This window comes from Gadus chalcogrammus, chromosome 12, assembly GCF_026213295.1.
Source record: "Gadus chalcogrammus isolate NIFS_2021 chromosome 12, NIFS_Gcha_1.0, whole genome shotgun sequence".
Lineage (NCBI taxonomy): Eukaryota > Metazoa > Chordata > Actinopteri > Gadiformes > Gadidae > Gadus > Gadus chalcogrammus.
In genome coordinates this window covers 21,362,118-21,374,888 of record NC_079423.1, presented here as the reverse complement: position 1 = coordinate 21,374,888, position 12,771 = coordinate 21,362,118, and the positions used below count along the sequence as shown (strand labels likewise).

The 12,771-nt window shown below is 43.9% G+C and overlaps 1 protein-coding gene across 6 annotated transcripts in view; it reads right to left on the bottom strand.

The window, feature by feature from the left end:
- The window catches only part of szt2 (SZT2 subunit of KICSTOR complex), a 69,273-nt gene that overhangs the window by 28,310 nt on the left and 28,192 nt on the right, over positions 1-12,771 (bottom strand). For all 6 annotated transcript variants that reach the window (XM_056604512.1, XM_056604513.1, XM_056604516.1 and 3 more), the window contains 20 exons: positions 10,589-10,661; positions 9,904-10,206; positions 9,471-9,606; positions 9,015-9,131; positions 8,858-8,927; positions 7,534-7,719; positions 7,029-7,277; positions 6,345-6,588; positions 5,948-6,022; positions 5,591-5,729; positions 5,385-5,499; positions 4,610-4,730; positions 3,705-3,857; positions 3,412-3,514; positions 2,942-3,050; positions 2,551-2,638; positions 2,012-2,130; positions 1,511-1,675; positions 1,131-1,215; positions 601-774 (listed from right to left, as the gene is read on the bottom strand). In XM_056604512.1, coding sequence (XP_056460487.1) covers positions 601-774; positions 1,131-1,215; positions 1,511-1,675; positions 2,012-2,130; positions 2,551-2,638; positions 2,942-3,050; positions 3,412-3,514; positions 3,705-3,857; positions 4,610-4,730; positions 5,385-5,499; positions 5,591-5,729; positions 5,948-6,022; positions 6,345-6,588; positions 7,029-7,277; positions 7,534-7,719; positions 8,858-8,927; positions 9,015-9,131; positions 9,471-9,606; positions 9,904-10,206; positions 10,589-10,661 — 2,824 coding nt within the window. The remainder of the gene's footprint in view (positions 1-600; positions 775-1,130; positions 1,216-1,510; positions 1,676-2,011; positions 2,131-2,550; positions 2,639-2,941; positions 3,051-3,411; positions 3,515-3,704; positions 3,858-4,609; positions 4,731-5,384; positions 5,500-5,590; positions 5,730-5,947; positions 6,023-6,344; positions 6,589-7,028; positions 7,278-7,533; positions 7,720-8,857; positions 8,928-9,014; positions 9,132-9,470; positions 9,607-9,903; positions 10,207-10,588; positions 10,662-12,771) is intronic.

Sequence of the window (12,771 nt, the reverse complement as noted above, 5' to 3'; positions counted from 1 at the left end):
CAAAAATCTCATTGACAGTAGGGCCTAAACGATAATATCTGTCCAAATCAAAGTGACGTGGATGCATCATTGTCATTGAAAATATCACAGTGAAGTCATGTCTCTAATGTTCACCGTTGAAATGCCACTTCATGAAACTTTGTTTTCAATCCACACCGCTCGTTGAGAACTTTCAGGCATCTACTTTACATTGTTTCACAAAGATATTATTTTTTTATTGTAGAGAAATTTTTTAAATTATGATAATCAATTAACAAACAAGAAACTGTGGAGACAACAAGGAGTTTATTGTCTAGGTAGGAAAAGCTGTAGCTGATATTAGCAAATATATAATTATAATATACCGGCAATATACAACTGACACCAGCAATGGAGAAACAGGATTATTGAAATGTGAAATGTACTTCATGTTTCATAGCCTTTTTGACTGTGAGAACACTCAATAAAATACATAATTATATTAATAATAATAACGCATCAATTATTAATTTGACTGTACTAAAGTGAGGAAAAAAAGGATATGATTTTCATGTTTGATAGTGATGCATATATTAGATAATGGTGACTGGTAGTTTTAGCTCATGCAATAACAGACCATACCTGAGAGGCTATTTGAAGAATCCATCTTAAAAACAGCTGTAAGCTCTTCAAACTGGTCTGGGTGGAGGGGGGTGTTGAAAGGGTTCTGCTTCTGCAGTGCAGTGCAGTCCTGTGCTGGCACCACTACAGTGCCCCCTTGAGCATCCACAAACGACAGCGTGATGCAAGCGATCCCTGAATAGCAAAGTAGGCAGAAAAACAAAACATTAAGAATACAAGAACGAAAAATGAATGCATAAAACATTAAGAAAGAAGAACGAAAAATTAATGCATAATGGTTTCAGGCTTTGAGTAAATATTTGTACATTTCCGTTGGTAGGGATTTGGATAAAAAAGTATTGTTCTCGCCATATCAGGTAGTTATTACCTCAACATTAACACATTTTAAAGTGTTGTACATAGCTGCAGGGGGTGTAAGAAAGAATCGATGAATCAAAGATTTTTTAATCTAATCGTGACCCGAAGAATAGAAATCAAATTGTGGGACACAGAACAATTCCAGCCCATGTGAAAAGAGGATCCATGGTTACCTTTGCCACCGGTCCCCTGTCCACCGGGCTTATTGTAGAGGTAGATATCACCATCAGGCAAACCACTGCACGCATGGAAGTAGTGCTGCAAACAGGGTACAGGATGTGAAGCTTTCACTATCAAACACAAGGGGTCAAATGTGTTACTGCACATGAAGAGCTGGTAGTCAGCTCACAGAGTCAGAGTTTGAACTACATAAGAATAGGACTGTAATGATTAGGTTTTTGACTCACCCAAACAATTAACATTATAGTTTTACTAATATTACCTGATTGTATATTCTCAGGATAAAAGAAACAACCAGGTAGTGGCCAGCTCATTTTTTGCCAGGAGGATCAAATCTACAAACCCGCCTCAAAGTGGTAAGGCAGAGACTTACCTTGAAGTGGTGTGCTGTGTTGCTGTCTGTGTACTTTGGGACATGCAGGAAGATGAGGAGATTCTGCCTGAGGTAGTGGGCTACTGCCGGCAGGATAGACAAGCAGTACTGCGGGAGACTGAACTGCATCACTTCGTTTGAAGGAGAGCCCAATGGCTGGATGAACTATGCATTTAAATAATGACATAATTTTAGCATCGGCATCCCACAGCACATTTGACAATAGAGGAGCATGAGCGTCGTCCCGGGGATCTGGTGGAAAGGTGCTGCTTGGGATAAATAGATGGATGTTCTACCCTCCACAAGGATTAGCCTTACCCTAATCTGGGCTCCATCAGTCCTATGACTTTATAGTAGAGCTTCTGTGCTATACAACTGAGAGGCGGAGTAAAGCCTTGTTTACAGGTCTTTTTCAGCGATACTGACACCGTCAAAGGAAGTATTTAATCTTTCCTAATGCTAAAACGGTAGTGAAGAAGACTTAGATCTGACTATGTTCACCTCCACATCAGCGGGGGTCAACTTGCAGTTCCTGACCAGCATGACCGTGATGATGTCCAGAGTGGTCTCGTTGAGACGCTTGCGGAGCAACTTGACCAGCTCATCGGTTATCTCTGGACCTGCAAAGGAAAAAATTAAAATACACCATGACATAACAAAATATATTTAGAACTGGGGCCGTAACAGACCTCAGAACAACCTATATGCACCTGTCACACGGGTTGGAGAGATTTCTTCATTCAATCTTTTGAATTATGTTTTTACTTATGTTACTCATCTTGATGTTGCATGCCTACATGTATGCAAAAGAATGATTAACCAAGTGCTTTTCTGCAGCATGTGAGATGTATGTTTCAATAAAAACTTTTATACTTGGCTGGGAGGTATGTCACGTTCTTATATTTCCAGTTATATTAAGTTTGGGTTCTTATACATAGCCAGTGGAACTGTCTAATGCCTAATGTTATGATTGCATAACAGTTCAGTGTTTCCCTTCCATGTAAGTCACCCAATTCTCATCTCTAACTCTCAGGACTCGCCTGCGTCCCCGACACCATGCACCAGCAGTAGGATGTGTTTGTCCACCAGACCAATCGGCCGAGAGCTCTCCATAGGAGACCTCTGGTACTGATGAGGAAGACGGAAGGAAAGACAATCAACACAACTGAATTGACCCGAAGTGAAGTCGAGTGACGGATGGATCTAAAGCATCACTACATATACATTTTAGGGTGAAGAGTATGTATATTAAATAATGTACACAGCTTTTATAAGCAGTTTAAAATGGTTTGTTGGATACTTTTGGTTTAATATACAATATATTCAATAAACTTCCAAGGTTTATCAGCTAACCAAAACTTGTGAGAATCTGTACATTTTGGAGGTGTTATACACTGGAAATGTTTTATCCTGTAGATTAAGTTTGTTTACGTTCATCTCCTCCGAAGGCTCCTGACTCCTTGACAGTCCTAGCGAACGACTGGCGGAGAGGTTGCCCTCCATTTCACAGTACTTCCCCGCTTGAGAGGTCTCAGAGAGCCTGGTGGTAGGTGAGGAATGTACATATGACGCATTTAAGAGGTGCTGAGGGTAAGCCGATATAGATTTATAGACACTAAAATAGAACAAATTTCGGACCAATCAGAGCATTTAATCCCTGATTAGTTTGAGAAATCTATCTTGCCGGACAATAACAAAGGTGCATGAATCAATGATGGAGAAACATGGGTTAGGAGGGAGAAGAGAGGGAGATTTGGGTTGTTCTTTGTTTCAAAATCTTGTTCTCTTCTACAGTCTCTTTACAGCTCTAAAGTCCTAGCGAAAGCACCCTTAAACGCATACAATTACACTAATGTCAATATACAGAACAAATGAAAGTAGCCAACTGTAGCGGCGTCTACCTGAGATAGAAGACAGATTTAGTTGTTCGCTCCTGGTAGACAAACATGTTCTTCCTGTTGCCCACGCAGAAGGAATTTAGCACAGAGCGCAAGGCCTGAATGGCTGCAAACAATGGAGGAGAGGGAGACATATACACAAGGAAGAATTTAGCAGTTGTTCCCGAGATATGGTCAATTATCATATCTCAGGAAAGGAAAGGACATTTCTGATCATGGCCCTTTTATTGGCCTCAAATCAGAAGAGAATGCTGAAGAGAGCCAGCAGGGTGGAAACTACGGCTGGCACGGCTGACCTCGCGACACGCCCATGTTGGGCCCTATCTTGAGGCGCGGGTGGATGAGGATGATGGTGCTCCACACCACTTCGCAGGCAAAGTATCCAGGGATGAACTCCATGGTGGCGGCCAGGTAGTCTCTGGGTTGGTAGTTCTCCTCAGTAGTGTAATCTGAAAGTTGAATTCAAAGGGGGTGCAATTCAATTTAATTCAATTCAAAAAAACTTTACAAACAGGGGAGAGAGTGGGGCGAGAGTAGTGGACGGCCCAATGGGAGTGGGAAGGGAGGGGGGAGAGTGGTGGATGGTGGATGGTTGTGGGAAGGGCGGGGGAGAGTGGTGGACGGCCCAATGAGAGTGGGAAGGTCGGGGGGAGAGTGGTGGACGGCCCAATGAGAGTGGGAAGGGCGGGGGGAGAGTGGTGGACGGCCCAATGGGAGTGGGAAGGGCGGGGGGAGAGTGGTGGACGGCCCAATGGGTGTGGGAAGGGTGGGGGGAGAGTGGTGGATGGCCCAATGGGAGTGGGAAGGGCGGGGGGAGATTGCTTGGACTGAAGCAGACCAGTAAATGTCTGCTGCTTCCAGCAAACTGGAGAGGACCAATTAAACATGTTGTTTTGTTTGCATGAAAATCGAACCTGCTAATTTTTTATACTGCAACAGTTACACACGAAAGCCTTTCAGTGATATGTAGTGGTAGTCGTCCTTCATATATCATCCTCACCACATGCAGTATTTAGTAAAGGGGGAGGACATTTAAAGCCCCATATAAAGAAACTCTAGGCCTACTATGTGATCATTTAAAAAGCAATTATTGCATTCCCAAATGCAAGATCTTTTCTGATGTTTTCAATTAAAAAAACATCTTAAATTAGGGGATGGAATACATTTCGAGGTATATTGTAATGATCAAGGTAAAACTCACCATCCGAGATGGCATGCCTATGCCTGTAGAGGGAGTCGTTCTTCCAAATGTCGTCTTCGCTCTCCGCCACCAGCAGAGAGTTGCATACGTGTCTATCGTGCAGATCCTGCAACAGCATGCGCTACACAGAACAGAAACAGGCGCTGACCACAGAGATCTACACAACAAAAATTGATCTATCTTTAACTTATACGCGGATGCTTATCCAAATGTTCATCGATAATTGATGTCCTTTGGATCCTACAGAAAACATTTAGGTTTTTTTGTACCGTTGACTTATCTTGTCTCAAAGTGAGCGATGAGAAATAGAAAAATTGGGTTGGAGAAGAGAGGGAATGACATGTAGTTGGAATCCAGCCCGTGTCATCGCAAGGCGTCTGGTTAACATGGTTAACACACCAGCGACTGGGGCCATACCATGACGATCCATACTAAGCGCTCCTCTCATTAGAATTTTTCTGTGTAGGCCTGTTTTTTTCCTGCATAGAGCACTCTTGGTTCCTAATCATCTATATGGCACACCTCATTCACTCACATCCCTCAAGGGGTTCTGTGCACAACCATGGATGCATTTCGGGAAATGTGTTGAAAAATTACAACAAATTATAGAAAGATCTATAATACTCAACTACTAATATACAAGCAATAATTAGTCAGATTGTACAGAACTTGGAGGCATAAAAAACACAAAAGAGAGGAATAAATAGAATAGTTGCGGATGTGTAAGGAAAGTTTCAACGTCAGAGTAAACACATTCTGTGCCTCACTCCAATACCTGATTGACGACTCTGCACATATCACTGATCTTGCGCACCATCATCTGATGCAGCTTGAGGTACTCGGGAAGGTCTGCCGGTTTCTCCAGCTCATCTTTGTCTTCCGTGAAGCTCCTGAGGAAAATAAAAAGACAACGCGGGAGAGTCAAGATGTAACGAAGAAGGAGCTCCTGGTCATGTCCACCGTTCCGGCCAACCGTCCTACCGAGAGTGGGAGTACACCTCCACCCTGTCCTGGTGGATCCTAACGATGAGCCAGAAGTTGGGCATGAGTAACACCTTCGGCTCCTGTTCGTCCAACGCGGGGCTTTCGCTTTCCGAGTCACTGCTGTCGCCATCGTACCCTTTCCATGCAGAGAAGGCTTTCATCAACATCATCATTCACAAATCATGCTTTAAATGGAAATTGCAATGCCATAAGAGAGCCATTACTGCTTCATGTGAATTCTGAGCTTTTACTATTAATGCTAATTCAAGTGCTATCAATGTTGAAGGTAACGGACCAATTATCTTCATTATCTCATGTTATCTACTTTTGTCAGAATTCTGTTGATTGGCATACCCAACATGTCTGAATCAAGACTTCCTTGGCTGGACACCACACTTTGGACACGGTTAGTTCTTAGTTTTCCACTACCTGGGGAAACAAAATACTTGTCATCAAGGATCTGCTCTGCTCATGATGACCCCGTGAGCATGCAAGGGCTTGTGTTCAGACCTGGAGAATACATCTCCAGTCACAATTCACAATGTCTACATCCCTGGGTAGCAAGCCAAACTTGCCATCGAGCCTTCATACAGTTAACCTTAAGTTAACCAAAATGGGTATTAAGCAGCGCATCAAATTGGAAACACTAGTGTTTGAGCCAAAATGCCTTTTATTGACCTTTAATTCTGCAAGTCCGTTTTTATAATTAGTGATATTGTATGGCCACTGAGATGAAGCGGAGCTCACTTACAATGGGTGGCTGACTGCAAAGACTCTGTCAGGCTGACAGTGGACGGGGTTTTGGGGAGCGAGGAAGGCTCCGAGCCTTGCTCAGCGCTGACGGGTCCTGGCAGCAGATTAAGGCTGATGGGGGACTTAGTTGAGGAATTCTGTGAGTGGAAGCCTTCAGACTGTTGCTTGACCACTTTGACACCATCCGTCGAGGATCCAGACGGCAGGCTGCAATCGGTGTTAGAAGGCTTCATCTCTTCGCCCTACGAGGGGACAGACTCAAGGTCACTCAAATGGAAATCATTGCACAGAATACATCTTAAGATAAAATGTACCTTGTTAACCTTGATGAGAAAGGTAAAGTGAAATGAAGTAAGTAAAGTATTACATTAGAGTTTGGGGTATTTCTTGTGTACCTAGTACAGACATCATAGCAGAGTCACAGAGACCGCAGAGGGAAAGAGCTATCGATGATAGTTTCACAATAGTGTTGTAAAAGTGAATTGCAGTCAGAAACTGTAGGGGCGCAAAATCGCAAAAATACAAATTCTTACATTTTGTTGCTTTAATAGTTTCAAATAAGTGCCAAGGGACAGCTCCCTAGAACCACTGGCAGTACAATCAGTGTTTTAATCGTGTTTTAGCGTTGCTTATCTACTTTTGATTTTACTTAAACGAAGAAAGATATGATGATGTCAGTTACCTCACTGTCTGCCTCCGTCGCTCCTACCGATTTTTCATTCTCTGGGACTTTGCCGAGAGAAGCCTGACTACACCCGGACTTGTCTCCAGCGTTCACTCTGATGGCACACAAGTCCAGCTGTCGGCGGAGGTCCAACGCGTGGTCTGCCTTGGTCTTGCCAGCCAGGGCCCTTCGACTCAGGGACATGTAGTGGAAGCTGTCTTGTTCACCGTTCAAAACATACCCATGGAAGGATATTCTGCGGAACTCCTGCAGCAGAAAACAATGCATTTTGCATCATTAACTGCAGCCTTGTGTCACAAAAATGTTCTTCTGTGGTATGCCAGAAGAGGCCTATATTTAAATTTCATCCCAACTATTGACTTCATTTGAGTAATTATACAGACCGGAATTGCCATAAATGCTTGGAATACGTTATCTGTAACCAACCGTTACAGATATATTGCGCACCATATCGAGATTTCAGATATGTTGGGTAAACTTCAACTGATGGGGCAGCACTTACCTGTCTGAATTTCTCGAGGGACTGCTCTGGGCCAAAGACAAACTGCAGGGGGACCATCTCGTGCTGGCAGCACATCCGCCCGCTGGACCGCACCACGTGGTCCGCCACCTTCTGCAGGACGGTCGAGCTGATGGCCTGCGAGCACCTCAGCGCCGACACGATCTCGTCCTCCAGGAGCCAGCGGATCTGGAACATACTGGAGCTTTCACCAGGAAGACCTCAGAGCAAGCTTCTTCCCAGACAACCCTTTGATAATCCCCCCATGTCGGTAGTCAGTCCTCTTGTCTGAGCGTATATTTGATTATATACAAAATGTCGCTCTGACGTGACGTTCATTCAGGATGTAAATGGGCATTGTTGATATTTATCACTGCCTAGCAAACACAAACACCATGAAGTGTTGTTTGGGGAGGTAGGCCAATACGCCAATATGACCATAAGGTCATTGAAAGCCTCATCCAACAGCAGCGAGTCCCCATCTTGGGTATGGCACACTGGCCCGACGTTGGTGCTGGTTTGGATTAGTTGGGGCAATGAGGAAACCCTGCAAGCGTAGAGTTCCAACTGCAGTTATACCATGTTATGTGGTGTCTTTAAGGACAATTCCGGTCTAAAAATGGATCTGGGATATGTTTAATATGATAACGAGTTAGAATGTTCATTTGGGAGCAAAAAAGCCTGTACAGACACATTCTTAAGTTGGTTGTTTTTAGCTGATTCAACCAAAACGCTATAAACTCGGAATGATGGGGGCATTTGTTATGGTAAAAACTAAATCGCTACTTTAAACGACTTAAAAGGTTAGAAGTAGCCCGACACTTCTTTGGTAGTATAATAAGGGTCTTAACATATAAAACGAGGCATTGATAACTTTGTAAGTGTACAGATTGTTTATTAAAAAGGACATTTTATACACACAATACCATCAGTAGTTCACCCGTCGACGCCATCTTGTTTTTAAGACTTGAGTAGATTGGCAAACACAGAGCTTGCGTGTTGCTGACGGATGTCATAATCTCTGTGTTCGTCAATCTACCTATAGAGTCGTAAAAACAAGATGGGGCAGACGAAGTTTATAGCGTTTTGGTGGAATCGGCTAAAAACAACCAACTCAAGAATGAGTCTATACGCGCTTTTTTGCTCCCAAACAAACATTCCAACTCGTTATCATATTAAACATATCCCAGATCCATTTTCCTTTAAGCAATAAATAACTGAGGCACGGCAGTGGGAAATGCATTCTACTGAAAGAGAAAGCAGGATGAATATTACCATTTTTACAGGAAAAGTCCTACACAAAAAAAGAAAAAGAAAACACACTGACCTCTTCCATTGTAGCCAGCAAAGCCAGCTTTTGTTGCATTGGCAGTTTGGACAGAGAATCTCCAGTAACCCTGTTGAAAAGACCACAGGGTCATTCATATGCTGTTCCATATTATATACAGTATTCAGACCGATGGTCTCTTGCTGAGGTAAGGCACCCGTTAACGTTGGTTCCTCTGAGGTCGTCCAGCCCACACATCATCTCCTCATCCGAGCGGTATGAGGAGGGCTGTCCAGGGGAACGGTTCAGAGACACACTGCTCTCCGATGTGTACCTGCAGACATGACAACCTTAGCTGGAATTGTGGCCACAGTATGCCGTACAAGAATTAACAGATTTGGTTATTTTGGGATGGAATTTGAGGCCATTTGCCATGAATTGTTGAAATGTCGTCGTGTTGAGGCAATAATGTCGTTTCATGTACATACTTGACATTTATTTGGAATATTGTTCTTCTTTGAGCCCATTAACTAAGTTGATTATATCAGTCCCTTATAATAAGTAGCACAAAAATAAATGGAAATCAAAAGAATCAAATGAAACCAGCACTAGCTTCAATAGCGGCCAATCTTCGATAATTTTGATGAACATCTTTTAATCGCTTTTGATGTACCTGTTGTGATGGAAGTCTGCCATGACTTCAATCTCGGGTGGTAGCGTCAGGACAAAAATGTCCAACGTAACCGAGAGTTCGTTCAAATCTACAATCTGAAGGGACTCTGCATTGTCCAGGCAGGATAACACTTCAGCTGGGACCACAAGACAAAATCAGCACAAAATCAGCACAACTACAACAGGGTCAGAATACAAAAGAGATCAGTCATAAATATATAAAGACTTGAACATCTGATCAAATCATTTAAAAATTTTGCATTTATGTGACGTTTTCGTCATACACATGATTTTATACATTTAAACATGAATGAAAATAGTTAGAAAGAGTTACATTTGTGGCCAGGTAAGTTTGCACATACTAGAAGTGCAAACTTCTAGGGGAGGGGGGGGGGGGGGGGGGGGGGTTCTCCTTAACAGAGCAACGTGCTCACCTAGGCAGGTGGGCAGGGTCTGTATGGGCTTGGACCCATGGCAGCTCTTCAGGTTGACAGAGCAGGTGAGGTGCACGAACAGAGGCGGCATCTCCTGTGACGTGGCCTCGGGCTCCAGGAGGGAGTCTGCGTCCAGGATGCTGAAGGAGTCGTCCTCGTCCTCATCCTGGTTGACGGTGTCCGAATCTGACAGCGACCTGTCATCCCCCTCGCCCCCGTCCGACTTGGCGGCACCGCCCTCCTGGTACTCCACCTCCAGGTCGGTGTCGCTCTCCGTCACGATGCAGCAGCCCGACAGGTTCTCTGCACGCAGCAGAGACCAAGGATCGCTCAATGATAAATGACATAAAGCAGCCGCAAGTTCACGTGTGCACAATGTACCCAGCCTCTTGTTTTCAGCACAGCGCGCAGTGGTCCATTCCTCACATAACTTACACTTTATTCAAACAACAGATCATTTGGCAACGAAGACTGTTCGATTGATATAAGAAATTGGCATTTTAAAATAAAGCGCTTTGTTTAGCTGTTTTGTTTTTCCTTGTTTCAAAACAAGGACAAACAAAGCACCTAAGCACCTTGAGGGTATTTTGACTAAAATAACATTGCATTTCCCATCCCTCTATGTCTGCCCATTTTTTTTCCTTTCATCTAGCACAGAAAAGGGATTTAGAAGAATCAGTATCACCATCCTCAGTGACTGGATCGGGTTCAGACATCAATTCCTCACTGGGTCTCCTCTCGTCTCCATCAGAATCCTTCTGTATTACAGAACAAACATGCTGCATGTTACACGCTAAACATCTGACTGGCAATAGCATGCTGACGTAAGCAACACAGCAATATTAGTATCATATTGTGAGGGGGCAAGGCGGCACCTGGCCAGCACCCACACTCCTCCAGCCATCTGGCAGATCAGCACCCTGGCTAGCTCCACTACCTGGGGTTAACCTGGCCAGCAGCACCCTGGCTAGCTCCACTACCTGGGGTTAACCTGGCCAGCAGCACCCTGGCTAGCTCCACTACCTGGGGAAAATCTAGCCAGCAGCACCCTGGCTAGCTCCACTACCTGGGGTTAACCTGTGCCGTGTTCCAATACCCGTACTTCCATGAGTATACTTAAAGGAAGTACACTATCTGCACTATCCGTACTCACTTGAGTACGCTAATTTTTTAGATGTGAGTGCTGTTCCAAATCGAGTACTCTGTGGTGCACTTACCGGAAATGACGATCACGACTGACGATGGCTCCTCCCCCGCAATAAACATCCCGCTTTGAACGGTGAACTCTTTAGGCCTACTAGCTATAAAAAGCTATAAAAACTATAAAAACTACAAAATGACTATTAATGCAGGCTATGTGGAAAATGCGCCGACTTTGGCTCAGCCTGGCTCCGCCTCTTCCGCTACGTAGCTAAGATGGCTGCCGTTGAGTACGGAGAGTGTCCTTCGATCCACACTTCACGATTAGCCCATTTTGAGTACGGCATCCGGGTCCTTGAAGTATACATTTTTTCGCCGGATCTGAATTGGAACGTACTGCGTACTCAAATTTTGAGTACGCAGTACGGACAGTACGGGTATTGGAACACGGCCCTGGCCAGCAGCACCCTGGCTAGCGCCACTACCTGGGGTTAACCTGGCCAGCAGCACCCTGGCTAGCGCCACTACCTGGGGTTAACCTGGCCAGCAGCACAAGGGAAAAGAAGAAACACCAGGAGAGCTGGTCGGTTGTCCCCCAGGTATTGGAGCCAGCCACCACTACCTGGGTGAAAACTGACCAGCTCTCCTTGTGTTTTTTCTCCCTTATTTGTCTTGGCATCCAGATGGGTGCTCCACAGTGGTGGTGTATTTGACTGTGGGAGAATTGCTATACCATTAGAAGGATTATAATCAATATCTTGCCTTGGATGCTATATGGATAAGATAAGTGTGTGAAAAAAAAAAAAGAGTCTTCTAAGGAGACTCTTGTATCTGAGAAAAGGTCATCGGATGTTCTGTGCCCCAAGTATGTACTACTATTCAGGCCTGGGAACCAAGGTGACACAAGGCAATCTCACCATTAAAGCCCTGAAGTTGACTTCAGGGCTTTAATTACAAGATATGTGAATGACACATGCATGACCGTGTGTGATACAAAGTTAGAGAATGTTAAGACAAGAGCCTGCCCCTAGCCAGCTATAAGGTCACTGAGGTCCAGTCCAAAAATACAATTGGAAACTAAATACCACTGTATAAAAAACATCAGCGGTTGAGAACTTCTCAGAGATGAGTGCATTCTTAATTCAGTTTTGTAGCTTCACCCCTTGCTTGGTTCTGGAGCCATGACATGAGTTTATGGGAGGTGTCACAGAAGCGAGAGTATAAAAACAGTTTGCAGTTGTGCTCTGCATTTGTATTACTTTGTTAACATTCTAAATAGAAGTCTTCAACTTTTTTCTGTGGTTTCCTGATCACTTTCCTTGTTAAAGTGTTGTCCGAGACAAGACTTAACAATACACATTCCCTATGTAAAGCGCTTTGGGTACCTTGAAAAAGCAATATGTAAATGCGATTCATTATTATTATTATTATTACTACATGAGATCAAGTAATGTTGCTAAATGATAAGCCTTGCCAACAATAGGTGCGTTTCCATCCCCCTAATTTAATGCAAACTTTGAAGTATCGAATCAGTATGAGGGGCCGTTTAGGACATAACTAATTGAGACACTCTCACACACATACCTATGAAACACTCTTACACTCACTACTGAAACGCTCACACACTCACTACTGAAACACTCACACATACATACATACTCTTCTGAAACACTTACACATACATATGAGAAACACACACGCATACATACATACCTCTGTGGCATATAC